This window comes from Nothobranchius furzeri, chromosome 19, assembly GCF_043380555.1.
Source record: "Nothobranchius furzeri strain GRZ-AD chromosome 19, NfurGRZ-RIMD1, whole genome shotgun sequence".
Taxonomy (NCBI): Eukaryota; Metazoa; Chordata; class Actinopteri; order Cyprinodontiformes; family Nothobranchiidae; genus Nothobranchius; species Nothobranchius furzeri.
This window is the reverse complement of record NC_091759.1, coordinates 2,366,342-2,385,896: the sequence shown is the minus strand read 5'-3', so window position 1 is coordinate 2,385,896 and position 19,555 is coordinate 2,366,342. Positions and strand designations below refer to the sequence as shown.

The following is a 19,555-nucleotide window of genomic DNA, read 5'->3' as shown; positions in this document are numbered from 1 at the left end:
CATATATATATATATATATATATATATATATATATATATATATATATATATATATACATATATACACCTGGACACTTTTACCAGTAAATTTCTGAAACCCAGTGGGCGGTCCCCACCACCTCCATCTTGGCTGTGTCTTGAATCTAGTCACTCCCAGAAAATACAGAAGTAGAGCTGAGAATGAATCCATGAGCGTGAGGGCAGATGATCTAACACCCATCAAATTCTGAGCTGACGTAGCTACAGGCCAATTTCGCAAACCATAGTTAACTGAGGTTGGCGGACGCTTTTAGCCAGGAAACTACTGTTGAATGACTCTACTACCCTCAGATTTCTAGGATATAACACTTTTACCATGAGGCCGAGGCTTAGGCCCTCCCTGGAGCAAGCATGAGGGCAAGCTGCTAGCGCTACCACTGACAAGGAGGCGTTGCCCGACAGACCGAGATGACGAAGCCGCTAACAAGTACACACACATACAGGCTCACAGCAGCATTTGACATCATTTGGTACCAGCTAATGTCATGGGGTACCTCTTAGCCAATAGCATTGGCAGATTTAAATTCAAATCCAGTGCAGAGTTTTCACCTGAAGAGGGCGCAACAATGATAGTTTTAGGCAGAATGTTTACATTTTAACTAAGATGCTTTCAATTGCTAAATTATTGAACACGTGTCTACAGACACTCATTTATATAGTTTATCAGCAAAAAATTGTTGATTTGGGGGTGACTTGCTCTTTAAATGATTATAATAGTAGTAACATTGTATTCTCACTACTCATGCAGAAACATACCAGTGGAGTATATTATTCACCATGTGAGAAAGCATGGCTATTAATAAAACAAAAGTGTTGGGCTGCATTTGCAATGACACAAGCTATTGTACCCCTTTCTATGTGCCTTGGCTCCAGTGTGTAAGCCACATTTTTTTTAATCAAACAGCTGTTAGCCCAAAAGTGATGCGCCTGATCCCAACAAAATGACATTATTCATCTGATGGTTCATCTACTAACAAATACGAGTATTTATTGAACCTAACAGGTACTGAGATCAATATTATATTTAATATATTTCCCCCAAAGCAATGTCCTTATTTAGCTTTTTTTTAAGTCTGAATTAAACAAAAGTAGAATTAAAGGAAGGCCGTTTCTAGCTCCACTCAGCTCAGATTTGACCTTTAAATCCAACCAGCCAACAACTGATGTGAAAACTCCTGAATAACACCGGCGGAAAGGCAATCTGTCAGGAAGCATCAAGCCAGCTAACCTATTAAAGGGACACTCCTATCATAACACTTTTATATAGTTAAACGTGTCGTTTGGAGCACTAAAGGGAGAATGGAGTGAACGTCTCTGGAAAATGAGCCATGAATGTCACAACAGTGAACCGACAGAGAAAAATGAATACAAATAGAAATTCGGGCAGGAGTGGTAATCTATTTATTGGATGTTATAGAACGAACAGAAAGCTCCCAGAACATCTCAAAATTACAATAAAATATCAAACAAACACACAAATACAAGTGCACTGTCCATTTTCCACTCATATAATGTTTTACGAGCACAAGTGAGGACAGAGACGGAGACAGAGAGAGGGGCTCCATGTGGCACCTTGATTAATGGACAGATGGCAAGGCCACCGAGCCAACTCGTTCTCTCTGCCTGTGTCTGTTTGTGAACTCCAGGGGAGTTAGGTGGATGTGCCGACCCTACGAAGGTGTGTGTCAGCTACTCTTACACATGCACAGACACTCACACAGCCATGCACATATGTTGATTTTTAGGAAGTGAGAGGAAGACGAATGAGAGAGCTGAAGAGCTCGGGCACTTACAGCGGGTTCAGTAAATGACTGTGTGTGTGTGTGTGTGTGTGTGTGTGTGTGTGTGTGTGTGTGTGTGTGTGTGCGTGTGTGCGTGTGCGTGTGCGCCCATTAAATCTCCTACCAGAACGAGTGCCATTGGAACACTGTGTGCCACCTTAATGATGTCATCAATCATTCTCTGTGTACATTGGTCAGTCTATCTGCTACTGTAGGTGGTTTGTTAAAAGAGGCAGATTGACCATCCTGAAAGAAGTTCTGATCTTTACTTCGGCTCTCTGCTGAGACCACAGGCTTGACTTGTTTCATAAACTGACAAGTAGAGTGTTTTTTTATTTTTTGTTATCGACATGAAATTCTCTTACTCTTTAAACCAAAATGACTTTAGGACTTTTGAGTCTTGTGTTTTCATTTATCGATCAAAGGTCTGTCTTTCATGGGACTAAACGACTCTTTTTGCAAGAATTCTACAAGTTTATTGGAACCTTGCCAACATGTTAATTCTACAGGGAGCCTAAGTCTCCACCCTCTCCGGTCGGCTCATGGGTCCCCGGGAAAAAGAAAAAATGAATGCAAGTCAACGGAGCTAAAAATGCTATTTTCTAATCCGCTTTGCCCTGGATTGCACATGTCGTACTGCAATTTAAATTAAAAATAAAGACGGGTGTTTTGACCATGCCAGTCACGCACTTTGAGATTTATCAGCTTGTAAAAGTTCGTACTAAGCATGATTACAAACTAGAAATCGACACGTTACAGAATCTCCTCTCTCCTAGCTTAGCTGCTACTTACCACATGGCCAGATTTATGGCGGATCTGTTCTCCTGTGGGAAGTTCGCTGAACTCACAGCCATTTTCCCTCAGTTTTCTCGGTGTCTGGTTCCATGACATCACTTTCGTGAAGCACATTCGTAGTCCTGGACTTATTTTCACACAAAACCTAAAATAGTTTGTCCCCATAGGTTTCATTTTAACTGGGGACGCCGGGGACATGTCTGCGGCAAAATTTGTGATTGGCAGCTGTGTCCCCTCCACTTTCAAAAAAGCCTAGATGAGTTTTTTTTTACCAGCTCAGATCGTATGCCTACGTCTGCTCCCAGCAGATTTTTTTAATGTCGCAACTGGCATCTAATTATTTATACTTGAGCTTCAAATAAAAATAAAACCGTAATCAATTAATTAATTCATTTGTAACATTTCTGAAAAAGTGCCCTGTGTTATGCTGAGTTCTCTACCCTGCTGCCCTGCATGCAGCCGTCAGCAGTTGTGATAAGCAGGAGAGCACGTCACCCACACTGCTCAAGAATCCCTTATTCTTGTTTAGCTCCAAGAGGTAAGCAATGCTATATTTTATTAAACACCAAAATAAGGTGATATTTTAATGTGATTAATGCAGGGGTCCTTCAGGCGTGCTTACAGCCACCCCGGCTGTTAGCATGTAGCTTGTGGAGGTGAGTACACGTGAGCAGAATAATATGTTGTTAAGTCGATTTTAAGTAGCTTTTGTGACTTGTTTTTGACATGCGAGTGCTCTTAGGAGTGTTCTGTGAGAAGTTTAGCTTGTAGCTTTAAAAAGAAAAGCAAGTTATATGGGTGATAATGCTCCGATTAGCGTGTCGCTAATAGAAGCTAACTTCTCGTGAGTGTTAAGTTACTTCGCTGTCTTTTTAATCTGAACAGAGTGTGATGCTGTATAACACACATTAGCCACGCTTACATGCGCAAAATCTCCTCTATCCGATGAAAATCTTGGCTGTTCGGAAATCCCAAATGTCTGTTTACACGGACACTATTTTATGCACCAAGCATTCAATCTGAATTAATAGGGTGAGCATGCGCAGGGAGTTATCTTTCCCGGAAAAGATGGTAAACAAATGCCATGAAATGAAATGAAAAGTGTATTAAAATCAATGAATCTGGTAGTTCACGGACAGCTAGGTTGTCGGAGCGTGGAGCCTGATATAAAGATGAGTATTTTTCTCTGAAAATCTAATTTGACAGTCACAAATATTATAACAAGGATATATATATAATATAATACAATAATAATAATAATAATACAAGATCTTTTTTGCTAGACTAGCTATATGGATGTAAAGATTCCACCTTGCTTACAGGCTAATGGGGGGTTTCAGTGCCATTGGAAAAACAAAACAGGATTTTTAATAACTGTCAATACACTACTGTGCATATTGGAGTGAAACATTAAAACCTGATGAATACTTAAATATGCTAGCCTATTAAATGATTGTCCCCAGCAATTTTTAAACCTCACTCAAGTGTATGATTATTGTCCCCAGCAATTCTAAAAACAAACTGACGCCCTTGTGTGTCCCCCTGTTAGAAAATAAGCGCATTCTTTGTATCAAAATGCTTATTTAAAATTCACGGACATCATATGTGAAATACGTGGCTCAAAACAAGCAGAATTAGAAAACAGCATTTTTAGCTCCATTGACTTGCATTCAGTTTTTCATTCTTCCGGGGACCCATGGTCCGGAAGTAGATGGGCGTGACTTAGGATCCCTATTTTGGTTAGCTTTAGTTTTTATCCTCCAGTACCAGAGAATGCAGCAATGCATTGGATTTTCAAGTTTATTTTCTAAAAGAGAGAAAAAAAAATTCTCACCCCAAAAATACAATTTTTATTCTTGTAGTCACTAATTAGATGCCTCACTTAGTATCATCTGAACCCTAATGGCAGCCCAAGAGAGAAACTAAAGGTGCGTTTCCATTATTGAATCTTCAGGGAAATTTTATTGGAGCTTTACAGCATGCGCGTGACCAAACGCAGTACCTGAGCTGGGGTAGGTACTCGGATTGGTCCTGTAGAGTCGCTGAGCAGAACTTTTGGTGAACTCATGCTGATTGGTTGTAACTCAGTAGGAAATTACATCAGCAGAATTCAACCAAACAACCAGCAAATGTTAATTTGGAAGAGTTGCTGGTGAAGCAAAGAAAAGAACAGTGTTCACTCTGTTATATTCCCCATTACTAAACTCCCCAAACCAAGAAATGCAGCGAAAATCCACCCCAGAGCGTCATAATTCACGGGGCTTCGTTGTCTCACAGAGCACTGTAAAAAATGACGCTTCTTCTGGTCATTGAACGCCACATTTGCATCACACTGTCGCTCTCCCAGTCCTTCAAATGGGTTAAATTTAGCTGAACTTTGACAGAATAAAACTCTTAATGGTATAAATGTTCATGGGCACTTTTTGTGCTGATTAATGACATCACTCTTGGCAGAAACATCCGTGATGTGCTGACGTCTTAGCAAAGTCATGATAAAGCTGAGTTTGTACAGAAAAACAATTTCCCCCCTCCCATAAATTTCCTGGAACTCCAACAGTGGAAACATGACTCACATTATCAATTATTTACCTCACAAAGCCCTCTAGGTCAACGGGTGGTTAAAGCCTAAAAAGCATTTCAAGTTTAATGCATGGTAGAAGTGACCACATGGTTAATTCTTGCTTGTATACATTTGCAGTAATTGAGTACTTGGGTTAACCCTAAGCCAAACCCCAGATGAAAAGGTAATTATGTAAAACAAAAAGTAGTAACTGCAACTAAAATGTCAGAACTGAAAAACTGCAATGACATATATTTTGGTAGAGGGCACGCATCTTTAGGATAATCCTCAAATCTTCCCCACGCATTGTGAAATTCAGAAAACTCAACCGTGTGATTTCATTCTATTTCCCATTTGCCTCCCCTTCACATCTCTGTACTCTACCTGGCTGGAGCACAGGGTCAGGGAGATAATCTGGAGCTGGTAAGGGTTAACCGTCCTTGGTATGCTTCAGTAGCTATTGCTGTACGGATGATTGAAGCTGAGCCTGTACTGCCGGGACGATTCAATAACCACAAAGGCCATCCTGCTGAGGAGGCAGCACAGTCACAGTATAGACCCCTGAATGTAAAGCAGTTCAGGCTGTAAGGAACACTTATGAGCCAGAGTAATGAAGCTGGCTGGTATTAAAAATTAACACTTTCAGTGTTTTTGGTGCTTATTAGGCGCATGAATGATGCTTTCAGGCCATAAAGGAAAACGTAGGAAAGAAAATGAGCAAGGGCATGGAAGCTACAGCGGAGGAGGCTCTGGCATAGTGATCCTTGCGTGAAACCTAATTTAATTTTGGCCTCCTCCCAAAAGTTTATTCAGGAATACTGGTTAATCTGAGGGCAATAAAGAAGCAGCAGCAACAGACAACCAAGCAAGTTCCTCCTAAATTAACCATTTTTGCTGATGAACTCTAAATGATAGTCTAGTCATGCAGTTGATGCATCTAGTTAAAAATTTGGCACTTTAGTGCATTTTAGTAAATATTTAAGTATTCTGCCTAAAACTGTCAAGTGCTGCGCCCTCTTCAGGTAAAAACCCCGCTCTGTTTGAATTTAAATGTCCCATTGCAATCGGCTAAGAGGTACTCTGACATTAGCTGGTACCATATGATGTCATATGCGAGTGTGTGTGTTGTGCGTGTGTGTGTGTATGTGTGTGTGTGTGACTCCGCCCTCTTGGTCTGCCAGGCACACGTCCTTGTGGCGCATTTTTCAAACGTTAAATGGGAGTTGAGTTAGACTCTGGAAGGGGGTGACTTGCTCTTTAAGATAGAAAGATATGGGGTTTTAAACATGTATGCTTAATTCACTTAGTTCTCAAAATGTTACGTTTGACGTGGAATTTATCATCTTTTTGAAGACGATGTTTCCTTTTAAACAAAACCCTAAAACTTTGAATACATAGAGGGAATAAGAAGTCACTTCATTTCTATTCTCAAGGCAGTTTGATGAAAGGTGGTCATGTCTTTTATGATGCAAAAACCCTTTTATTCATATTTCACACAACAGCTAAAAGCTGCTTATTAAGTATAACCATTGTCTCTTAATGAGCAGCAGCATCTGTCAAAAGGGTCGGCAGAGCACCACAATAATCCTACTTTGGTTTTACCTTAAAGTCCCAGTTCATTTATAGGTTCATCATAGGTCACTTTTTATTCATTCTGACTCACTGTTTGGTTTGGAGTGAAAAACGAACAGAGGCTTCCATAAAAAATTACTAGAGGAGCAATTGCATGTGCCATCTGTCAACATCGACTACCAGCTGAGCCAAGTTGGATAATCAGACACTTGCTGAAGCCAGTCAGGTGGAGAGTGAAAACATCTGTTCATCTTTTGTGGCTCAATTTTCAATAAATTTTATTTATTTATTCTGTTCTAGCTTTAGCACCATCTACACCAACCTTTTAAACCCACAATCACAGCCTTGACCAGTTTGATGCTCTGTTTGTATGATGATCCATCTTTGAAAATTAATTCAATCTGTAAATATCCTTCTCCATTTAATTGATTAGGGAGGCTTTAGGGTGGCTATAACAGTCCAGCTTGAAGATCAGGGCAGCACCAGTGCAGAGCTCACTTAGGTGCCACATTCTTCCATGAAAACCCTCAGAGTCAGACGGGTATTCTGTAAAAGGAGACAGTTATGGTGTAGACTAAAGTGTTGTTCTAATGGGTCACCTTTCCGATAGTTTAAGGCAGGGGTGTCAAACTCATTTTAGCTCACGGACCACATTGAGGGAAATCTAGTCCCAAGTGGACCGGACTGGTAAATTAAAAACAACTTCAGATTGTTTTCTTTGTTTTAATACAATCAATATAAAACAAAGCTGGAGCCTGAGGACAGTATATTCAAAATAGTACAAGTACAACACCTGAAGTGTACTTGAAAATTCGAAGAAAAAAAAATCAATAAATTAAAAAAACATAGTGATTCAAAGAGCTTACAGATCACATGGCTAGATCAGTTTTATGCAGCACTTAAAGTATATTTGACTCATTTTACTTCACATCTTTTAGCTTTCACCAGCAACTCAACATCAGAAGTCACATCCTGAGTGGTAGCCAACTTCAGGATGTGATTCAAGTTCTTGTGTGAGCCTTGAGCGCAGCTTTGTTTTATTTATACTCATTACAGAGGAAACTTGCTCACAAAGATAAGTTTATTTTCACTCTACATTGTAAAGTATGAAAATAAAGTTTACACAACCATCTCGCGGGCCGGATCTGGCCCGCGGGCCGCATGTTTGACACCCCTGGTTTAAGGCATCAAAACACAGTGGTGAATAAAGGGAGACGAGGCAGTTTGGGCTTGCTTTTAGCACTCCCTGGTGTCCGTTTAGTAAAACCAAACACAAAACTCCTCTCCTCGCTGTGCGTTTGTCTTTTTAACACCTTAATCTAACAGTTGAAATGTCTCCTTAGCCTTCATTAGTGTCTACAGCAGTGATTCATCACTCAGCTGTGTTCACGATCTAAAACAGGGGTGGGGAACCCTGGTTCATCGAGGGCCGGTATCCAGCATATTTTAGTTTCAAGTCTGCTTCAACACACCTGATTTTAATCAGCAGGTGATTAACAGGCTTCTGCAGAGCTTGATGAGCTGCTGAACAGGTGAATCAACCGCTGAATCAGAAGTGTTGGAGCAAAGACATGCAGGGTACCGGCCCTTGAGGACCAGGGTTCCCCACTCCTGATCTAAAACATGCAGGAAACATGCTGGAAGCAGACTGCAGCGCCAGGTGCAACAGACCGGGCCAACAACTCTAAAGTTGCAGGTGGAATATTCTGGCCACAGGGGGCCTTTCATTAACCCTGTAAAGGGGTAATTTTAGCACATACTGACTCGAGGAAATGATTTAAAAATATGAAAAAGTTGCATAGTGTCTCTTTTAAGAGCAACTTATCCCAACCCTCCACACATTTTGGTGTTGTACAAGACTTAGAACATGTTTCCATAAGATTAAAATGGTATCCAAGAAGCTCAGGAACCAAAACGCCCAGGCCATAATTCCACTGAAAATGTGTGTTCTGTCCTAAAGGTAGGTGAAACAAAAACCTACACATTTTGACGAAATCTAAGCAATGATTATGCTGGAATGAACTTCCACAGTCTAAATTTGGCCCAGATGTTTATTCACAACACACCATGGTGAGGGTTTAAGAACAGACCATCAGTACTAAAATGGTCTTGGAATTAAAGCTGCTAGAGCAAAGTTCTGCCCCTTAATAACATTCTAACAGAGTATAGCTATAAATATATTGTGGAAAAAAATAAATAAAACACCTCCGCCAATGACTCGTTTCAGACTAAAAGCAACTATTGGACCATCCGGTTGTCGGTCTCGCAGAACCTTTGCACTTCCCTAGGTCCTCCATTCATTACGCACTTGCATATTTAACTACATAACACCACTGGTGTGAGAGGTTTGCAGCTAAATAATACCAGAGAAGGAGAAACAGCCGGCTGCTACCACTTCAAGGACAAACTACCAGAGTCTCAAATTCAAATTCAAAAATACTTTATTAATCCCAGAGGGAAATTCAACAAAACTGCATTTAGAGTCACTGACAACAAAAGACGTTTGGAAGTAGAAAACGGTGACTGGTGTTTAGCACTATCTTGTTTCCTCCGACAATGTGGGTTTCCGGTTCCGACAGAGGCGTTTCAAGAAGGATACCAGAGGGGAGGGGTGAGTGTTCAAAACCTAGCTTGTTCTGTAGAGTCACTATACCAGTTTTAAACCTCAGTGCACCGTACAAATACACCTAAAACCATCAAAGCACCAAATATTATGACAAACCAAACCTTGTGTCACTCTCAAAACGTCTGACCATAGAAACCACTTCTAACCAAAGGTTGATCCTTAACAGTCTTGGTCATTTACCTCATAGATTTGTCCATTTTATGAAAAAAGTGACCTGCAGCTTGTACACCTTGGTGAGCAAAAAGATATAAGGAACAAAATTTTAAATAAAGAAAGACAAATCAAAGGACTCTCAGATGCAGCTTGAAAGATTTATGAAGTTTTAATATAAATTATGGTGCGTTAGCCTTTCTGGTAATTCTGGTGATAACTCGCAGTAGCAACATGGTTCCCATTCTGCTGTTGGCACAGAGGCGGGCCGGCCATTTGTTCAGGACACGCTGATTGAGCTGTCAAAGCACACGCATGCTTACAAAGGCACACATACTTCTGGAGACGTGCGGATAAATCATTCCTACTCAGGCATGTGCTGGCTTTATCTCTGCATATCTGCCAGTGTATAAATCGCAACGAGCCAAGCGCGAGGGAAGGTCAGCGGAAGACACTCTGTGAGAATTAGAGGAATCAGCTGGGCTGAGTTGGATGGGATGGGTCGGGAGGGAATCGGATCCGGTATACGGAGAGACGGGGAATCACGGTAACTGAGGCAAGAGCGAAACAAGGCTGTCTCTAAAGGGGCTTGTGCTTGTTCTGACACTCTTACAGCACCTCGCGGATACACTCCATTACACCCACAGTGAAAAAAACTCAAACACACCGTGGTATGTTTCTTTTATTCGTCCCTTTCTCTTCACCCTGACCACTAAGTCAAAGTGGCAGCCTTAAGAGTGATGATGTGACTGGGACTGCTTGGAAGAGTTTATTTCTGGAGATCTGACGTATGATCTAGGTCTACTAAATTTATATTTAGGCCCAATTTTTCCAGATTGTTAGGTGCATTTCTGTAGTACACGCCTTTCTGGTGCACTTGTGCTGATAACACTTATCCTCATTTGTTTGCTGTGTGTTTGTGTGACTGTACGTATTCTTATGGCCTGCCACTGAACAAACTCATTAAGGAACAAACTCTGCTTCAAACCAACCAGAAAATTACCTCCCAAGTCGAACAGGACGACCCAAGGACAGACGAGCAGCGCCTCTGCCACATCCAGTCAGAGCGCAGAGCCTAATGAAGGCTTAGTTGGCTTATCCAACGCTTAGGATGTGTCACATTCAACACCCCACTGAATGTAACACCAGCCTTATTGCTTGTTGTAATTTAATTTTAGGAGTTTCTGAAGAAAATTTCAACATAACATAAGCAAGTACAGCTTTGTAATGGCCTGCTGCCTAAAAGCTAAATGCAGCATCAACCAAACGGGTTGAGCAGAAATTTGCTGAGGTGTTAGTTAAGAATGATACATCTGTGCCGGTTTGGTCAGGCCTTTGCTTTCTAGGAAGGATCTAGTGACGGTCACCTGTGTCTCTACTCTACCTCGACTGCTGTAACACCCCGTATGCTGGGCTGTTAGCCCTCGCTGTCACGGCTGCAATTAGCACAGAAGGCTAAAGCTGGAATCATTTGTGGCATAATCTGCTTAACGGTCTTTTGCTTCTTTGCTTTTACTGTTTTTATCTTTTGCCTTTATGCTTTTATTTTGGCGATGATTTTGGGAAGTCTCCTCTTGTAATATTTTATAGTTTATGATGTTATCTGTTTTTAGGGTGCAACACTTGACTGGTGGTAGTATGGTGTGCTGTAAATGAATGAATGAATGAATGAACGAATGAATGAATGAATTCACTGACTGCTAAATAATATAAACTTTTGTTTTCTTTAGCGAAACACAGACATACTTAATTTTTTGAGACAATCCAATTGTCACCACAAGAAAAAAAATGTTACTTGACATTTAATGTCTTAAAAGGCACAGAAATGACTGACCTGGCCCGCCACGCCAGTGCTTTCTTATGGGAAGCACGCGACCTGGTAACGCTCCTACTAAAATAACTCCACCACCTGAGAATTTTAACCGGGCTAATCAGCGCTGAGTATCGTAAGTCACACACCTCGCTCAGCTTTTCATAAACAACAAAGACGGCGTCTGAGTTCGCTGCGGCTCTTTCCTCTGCTCTAAATGACTTGGACATGTCTTTAAAACCAAAAACAAGAAGAAGAAGCGCTAAAAGCCTTTCTGCTAAAGTAAGATGTTTGCACCGTCACCAGACGCCATCTTTGACTACCGATAAAAAACAACATCCAGTCGTCATATCCACCTTTTTTCTGATTGGTTATTTTTGAGCTGGCTAGTCCCGCCCCTCATGGTGGGCGGATCCAGACTCGTCCTCTATGTAGAATAGACAGAGGACGAATCCGGCAGGCCAGGCTACCGGTTTACAGCTTTTGACCTACAGTTTAGTGCAGCAACCGCTGACTCGTTGATTTGCATACTTTGAGAACTAATGAAGATCATTGCAACATTGTGTGAGGGTTACATATAGATGGCTACCTGTTAACTCCATTATTTATTGAAGAAAGAACTCAATTATAACCCGAATGACACTTGAAAATAGTTGATTTTGAGTGGATATTTAGAGTAAACAGCTGGTCAATGTTTTATCAGTCAATAACACAACTCTTGCTAATCCTGTGGTATTTCTGAGCCAGTAGCTTCCAATTAAGTAGTGTTATCTGGGGAGATGTTGCTGACGGTATCAATACCATCTATGTGACCTTCTGTTCTTCTTCTCGTTCCTCGGTGCTCTCGAGTTGTCTCATCTCCTTCCTTCCTGTACACTTACTGACTTTCCTCTCAGCTCTCATATGTATGGATGTCACTTTTAATTGTTCTTCACCAAACTTTTACTGAGACTGACAAATGTCATGAATTTCCGTTCGGGTTTATTACGAGAGTCTCAGACTGAGCGTCACCTAAATGGTTTAATTATAAAGGTAATTGTCGCCGCGTTGTAGCGCTGGTGACTCAACGGAGTACGATTGCTTTTGCTAATGCCCCTGCTAAATCTACAGCAGCCTTCAGTAACAATGTCATTATGTGTATTTGTTTCTTTTTACAGTGAAGACTTGTGGCAGTAATCTTCAGGGGCCTTCAGGGACTTTTACATCTCCCAACTTCCCAATCCAGTATGACAGCAATGCACAGTGTGTGTGGATAATTACGGCGTCGAATCCCAACAAGGTAAATCCCACTCTCCTTGCCTTTTTAATGCGATATGTCTAACAAACGTAGTCTAAATATGTATCTAATTAACAAAACGTTGTTTGCTGTTTTAACTTGACCATTTGTTCATGCAATCACAAGAACGACATCCGCGTGTCTCACACTCGGAGCGTGAGAGTTGGATGTCCTGCTTTTTATGCAGGATGGGAATTAGGGATAATAAGAGTGACCAAAAGGAGAAGTCTGTGCCTGCAGGTTAAGTGGGGTGAAAGTGAGGCCTCTGAAATATTAAACTAGTCGGAACAGCTCTGACGGATCCAGCGAGAGCCATGCCTGACAGCATAGGTTCTGCCTTTCTGAAATGAGCTTGTTTATTCTGCCGTGTTTTAGTGGCTCTAATGTATGGGGTTGAATATTTTACACAAATAAAACAGGCTGGTGTCGAATTCTGTGAGATGAGTTAATCCAACAAAGGGGTCGATGTTGGAAATGTGATTGATGTAAACCCGGTCGCTCTGTGACCCAGGAGGAATCTGATTGGTATTCTGAAATGCATCCTCGTTCAGCGCCAGGTCTCTGTGGTGACTGCACTGTCGTCAAGGGCAACACCTGCATCAGCATGACAGAGCTGTCCTGACACTTCCACGCAAGCACCACAACGCCTCTACACGTATGCGTGTGTTGAAAATGTTGTGTTTTCTGCTACCCTCAGCATTCCGTGACTTTCCTAAAAACAAAAAAGAAATAAAAATAAAAAGCTTCACTCCTAAAGTCCCACACACGGAGCTCTCTCTGTCACCACCCAAGGCCTCTGGTTTATGGCCTACAGCAATACATTCTCCATCCAAGGCTACACCGTGTGACTGCCGAAGGTTAGCTTACTAATACGCTTCTACACTCTTCCCAGTGTGTGTGCACTTGTGATAGACATGAGTCCAAAATGTATGTTTATGTGTTTTGAATGATAATGGAAATGGCTCAACACATTGACCATAATGAAGCTCAGATAGTCTCAAGCTACATCAAGACATTTATACAGTCCTTTTCTGGTAGTACCATATCACACACTGGGATGTCACTCACTACATCACATCCATGTCACATACAACACTTTTATCCGACATCATGTCTACAGGATGACGCGCTGGACTGAATCATGCCATTTACCACCCTACACCGCCTTGTGCAGAGCACGTCTTAGATGGCATTCATCAAAGCAGAGTTCATCAGGTGCCTATAAATGTGTAGAGCCCCGTACATTAAAGAGGTTGGCATCCGTTTAGAATCAAACACCTTGAGTTGGATAGGTGGATCATACAAGGTAACTTAAACTTAGTATTGTTTTGTTTTTTCTGGTTGTTGGTACTGGAGGTGGCATCTGTGGCTGAACCGGTAGAGGGGTTGTCTACGGTCCAGAGGTCATAGGATGGATCCTCAGTAGTTGCAGGCCACATGCCCCATCAATGTGATACAAATCTGAAATCTGAATTTGCGTTATTATGTACACACAACACACACATTTACGCTTCTGAGATGATTTCATTCACTGTTCACATGACTAAACCATTATACATCCCCCCCCACCCCCCCCGAAACAGGCAAACAAATGGTGACAAGATGGAAAAAATATCGCTTGATAATATCAGCCCAATTTTATTTATCGAACCAATACCGATATGTTAAAAAAAACTAACATGGGCCGATACCGATATTGATGCCGATATGTCGTCCATCCCTACTAGGAATAAATGTCAACCTCCTCGAAGTTCCTACGTGACTTTACAACTTATAAGTTGAAATAATCACGTGTTGAATGAACAAGATGTTTAAATCATCAAGGATGGCGTTAAAATGAATATTGTTCCTGCAATGATCCATTTTAAATCTGATTTACACCAGATCAGTATCTATGTACTCATACACATTATACCTGGGAGCACACTTTTTCTGCGAGTATTTCACCAGATTGTTCAACCTCCAGCAAAAAACTACAACAGACTCCTTTTCATCAGTGGCAACGGGTGAAGAGGCCAATGTGTGAAACAACGTTTGCGATCGATGAAAGTTTGGTAACCCTTTGTTACAAATCAGTAAATGCATTTTGTCCTTACAGGCTCCCATAGAAAGGAACATTGCGTCTAATATGTTATCGCGCAGAGACTCCCGCCCAAATTTTTATGGTTATGTTACGAAGCCGCCAATATTTTTCAACAACTGGACAACAATTCATTCATTTTCAACATTTCAATGGATATTTCCAGAGATTAATGGTAAAAACCACACGTCGTCTCTTTAAGTCATTTTAAAAATGACCTCCACCTTTGGCCACTGTGTTTGTTGATGAGGTTGCCACAAACAAAGCATTGTTTTTTAGTGCAAAGACATTGTTTTAGCCACTCTGTGGAGAAACTAACGGACTTTTTATAACGCCCTGGTTTGAAATGATCTATAGACAAATATTTTTGATTCTAGAAATCTCAAAGTGATTTAAGAAATATCCTATGGTAACTGAAAATCTGCATAATAAACCAACTTTCGTCACATTAATCAGCGAAAGTCTGGGAGACTCCGTGAGACGGAAGACAGACGAAGGTTTTAAGAAGAGAAGATAAAGGAACAGACATGAAATCAACATAATTACCAAATTCCCTTTGACTTTCATTTGTCTAACACAACGTGAAGAGTCACTTTCACTGTAACAGTAATAGGAATAAATGTCCCTAGACTTGAGTTATTATCCCTGATACTGTCGGTGCTTTTCACTGCTATTCTGTTAAAGACCATTTCCAGATTTCAAATTAATTTATGGAGTTTATTATACAGAATAATCGAAACACGATCGCATAATAAAGCAAATTGTTACTCAAAATTAGCTTCATATGCTAACGCCCCCATTTTTTTGATGGACTCTGTATGGAAATGATGCGGCTAGATATTAGATCCAAGCTGTTGGGGAATGGACAAAAAAAACTCTTATTTTTCCTTTTTAAACATTAAAAACTATTTATTTGGAGTGGCCACGGTCTCTATCAGTGGAAACGGCTTTACTCACAGTTGGTGCCAAGCTGGTTTTAAGCGTTTATATCCCCATGTCGCTTTTCGGCTCAAATATTTGAGCTCAGCGTGAAATCGTGGAGAGGGACACGTCACGTGGTGATGAAACTTATTGGGTTTTGAAAAGAGCGTGCTCGGGTTGGGCAGGTGGCAGAGACAAATGCGCTGTGGGAAACTGGCAAGCGGACAACAGGTAACAAGCAACAACTGCCAAAGCAGAATGGGAGCGCCGTCTGCCTGGCACCCCCGCTGTAAAGAGCTGTTCTCCATTACACCGATATTGAGACAACGAGGAGCAGCTTAGCAAACTGGAGGCTGGTCAGCTGTTTGGAAAGAAAAGCTACCAGATGAGAGAGCGTGAGGGACGCCCGAGCAGCTAGAAGAACAAATCTGGGGTAATTGAATAGCCTCAGCTGATCCCGCCTCTAACAGAAACAGCTTTTTTCTTTTTCCAGCTCGTGCCGTTTCATCTTATACCCTCTTGCTGTGTTTTCCAGGCCTGATCCCTCTTTTCCCTTTTTTTGCGTACCAGCTCTCCTCCCACTTCACTCCCGGAGGCTCTGTCCTTAGAATTACCCAGATTCTTCATTAAGGAGCTCAGGCTGAAACCATTAAACTACTATGGAGAAAGGGGGAGGAACGAGAGCACAAGAAGGGAGAGAAAAATACTGTTTTTCATCGTTTCACTTGCATCTCTGCCCGTTGCACCCATTTGCACATTTCTTACTGTCTCCTTATGCCCCGAAGATAAAAAGACACGCGGTTTTGTAGCCCATCTTTTCTTCTACGTGTGTTTGTAAGCCCTATTTCTTCTCCTCCTTTCGTTCCATCCCTCGGCTCCTTCTTTCTCAGGTTAAGTGTTAATGGAGTTCTATAGCTCTCTGATGTTATTGCTTCATTTAGTTTTGGCAGAATGAGCCTTTAGAGCCAATTCATTCTCTCCTGTTCCCATTTAACCTTGAGGATAGTAGAACGGGATGGCCATTACTGGAGTTCTCTTCTCTTCTCTTTTCAGTGTGCTATTATTATCACCCATTAATCCCCCGCTCCATCCCCAATTTGCTTTTGCCTTTTTTTTCTTGTGAAAGTTTCTATTTTCAGTGTTTTCAGTAAATAAACACATTATTGTGTTTATGATGTATTTCACTCATTTAATCACTACATTTGCAGTGGTCTCGAGTAGGAATGAGTGCCTTATAAGTGGGTCTCTGATGCACCCGTTTCAGGAAGTACGAGTCAGCCAGAGGAGGAGCTTAACACGACAGGATTTGGAGACTTATTTCCTGATGTTGGGACACCTCGCCTCAGATTAAACAACAGTGCCTTTACCACTGACTCTGCTTTGCATCATTGATGTTTTATCTCCACAAATAACTAAAGCCTGGAGGAGTTCTGCCATGTGGTGGAGTTGCTAATGCTAACAGTTAGCTTCCACTAAGACGTTCTACTGTTTCCTGGACATTAAACCTAGAATATCAGGAAGTAATAATGAGTACGACCATATCCTCCATATAATGCCGTTTTCTGCTCTGCTCTGACTAGCTTCTGGTTTCAGAAGCAGGAACACCTCTGATCTCTGGTTTAGGGTTAGGTTAAGTCTCTAAGAGGTTTTTGTTGGAACAGAGAGCACAACATGGCGACTATGACGCTGTCTATGGTAAATGGTAAATGGCTTGTATTTGATATAGTGCCTTCTAGAGTCCTGGAACCCCCCAAGGCACTTTACAACATAATCAGTCATTCACCCATTCACACACTGGTGGGGATGAGCTACAGTGTAGCCACAGCTGCCCTGGGGCGCACTGACAGAGGCGAGGCTGCCGAGCACTGGCACCACCGGTCCCTCCGACCACCACCAGCAGGCAAGGTGGGTTAAGTGTCTTGCCCAAGGACACAATGACAGCAACAGACTGAGCGGGGCTCGAACCTGCAACCTTCCGATTACGGCGCGAGCACTTAACTCCTGTGCCACCGTCGCCCTCTAATACAAATGTAGACGAATCTTGGAACAGACTATTTTAGAGTGCCTCGCAGGAATGTAGACATTATTGAGCCACAAGTAAAGAAAAACAAAACTGCAGATCCAGCTTCCCTTTACTTGCAGTGCATTTTGGGGAGCAGGGTCATACGTGCACTGTGGATTAAATGCATCTATAGCGCCATTGTTGCATAGCAACACTATGTGGTACGCATCTTTTTCTCCTAATTTTGGCTCAGCACTGATGAGAAAAGAAGGCTCTTGGTTTATTAACACTGCAGAATAAGTGAGACGCAGAGCAGATTTGGGGGATCAACCAACTGCCCAGAGAATATTTCTTCTGTCATGTTTAGGAAAAAGCATGTCCAACGAGAGTGATGAGTTTGCTGCGTCACCATCACAGAAGAACGGTTTTTCCACTTGCCCTGTCAGCGTGGGCCTCCTCTCAGCAGGAGATTCACATGTTTGCTTAGCTGCTGTGACTACAAGGAATCCTGACATCATTTATCAAGAAATGAGTAGAGAAGAGACTCCCTTACTTTGTCACCACGACAACCAAAGAAAGTGCTTTATCAAGCAGAAATTTAATTCTGTCGCCTCATCGGCTAGAAGCCACAGATGGATATGGAGAAGAAATGCAGCAGCCAATTAGTGGAGAGAGGCGGAATAGCAGCAAGGATCCAAAAGAAGTGGGATTGATGGGCATTTACCCCCCCCCCACCCCCCACCCCCACCCCCACTCAATTATGGAAAAATTTTCAGTTTAGAGTCTCGCTGCTGCAAACACAACAAGGAAAACAGAAATACGCATTAAACAACACATTGTCACTAATGAGGCTCCAATCTGAGTCGACTCGATTGCAGCTTCTCTAGAGGAACAAATGTAGGGCTGCAGCTATCGAATATTTTTGTAATCGAGTACTCTATCGAATATTTTTTTCGATTAATCGAGTACTCTAATAAATTACCCTTTTGTATTTGTAAACCATTATATCAAATAGCATGTTATAATTATGAAAGACCTGTTAAAATGAGCAAGCAGTTGCCAGTTATTCTTCAAGTTTTATTCAAATTAGTTTGCAAAACTTCAGCACTTCAACTTTACTTCACAGTAAACAAATGGCTGTGCAAAAAATAAGTACACAACCTGAGCCGATTTCCCCCTCATGCGAGAATCTGCTAGCCTGCAAGCCAGACAAAAACTAGGAGGATAACTGTTGAAGTAGCGCTGCGAGCGGCTGCGGCCCAAACAGAACCAGAACCGCTCACAGTGCATGTGCAAACAGCTCGCCGGCTGTTCCCTATTAACACACGTCCGTTTTAATTTCAACACTTTTTTTCTCACACAATAACAAGGATTGTCGAGAAAGCATGTTTGCCGTGGTTTTGTCAAATTATACTGATCACAAAACATTTATTTACTTTCTTTCGTTTTCCTCTCATAAATACCCATGTCCTCCTGCAGCAATCCCGAAGGACAGCAAACATCAATAACAACACAATAAATAGTCCGACGTTTTGTGTAAAAACTGCTATTTTTAAGCACATTTTAAGTCCGACGTGTTGCTACCAGACGTACGGTGTGAGCTGAAACTGAGTGCTACAACGAAAAAGTTGCACAGTGTCCGCAGAATATATAGAAAAACAGGCTAAAAAGCATTATCTTGTAGAGGCTCCGAGTCCGCTTGCAGAAGTGACATTTACAGGTGCTGCAGCACGGAGGATGTGGTGTTGTGGTAGGCTTAATCCATTTTACAGTATTTATACTGGACTACGTTTTCCGCCTAACGACGTGAAAAATGGTCCCACATCTTGACATTTTCTGTCTTTTTCGCACTCCACCGGGGTCCACGTTGTCCGCCATGGCTTAAGAGAAAGTTAAGTTACATTCGCTACTCTCGTGTGCAGTCCAGTGGGCATGTGCGTCAC

General features: G+C 41.7%; 1 protein-coding gene across 1 annotated transcript in view; it reads left to right on the top strand.

Moving 5' to 3' along the window:
• The window catches only part of LOC139061593 (CUB and sushi domain-containing protein 3-like), a 232,865-nt gene that overhangs the window by 62,888 nt on the left and 150,422 nt on the right, over positions 1–19,555 (top strand). Inside the window, exon 8 of the mRNA XM_070547722.1 lies at positions 12,491–12,612. Within this exon, the coding sequence (XP_070403823.1) occupies positions 12,491–12,612 (122 nt within the window). The remainder of the gene's footprint in view (positions 1–12,490; positions 12,613–19,555) is intronic.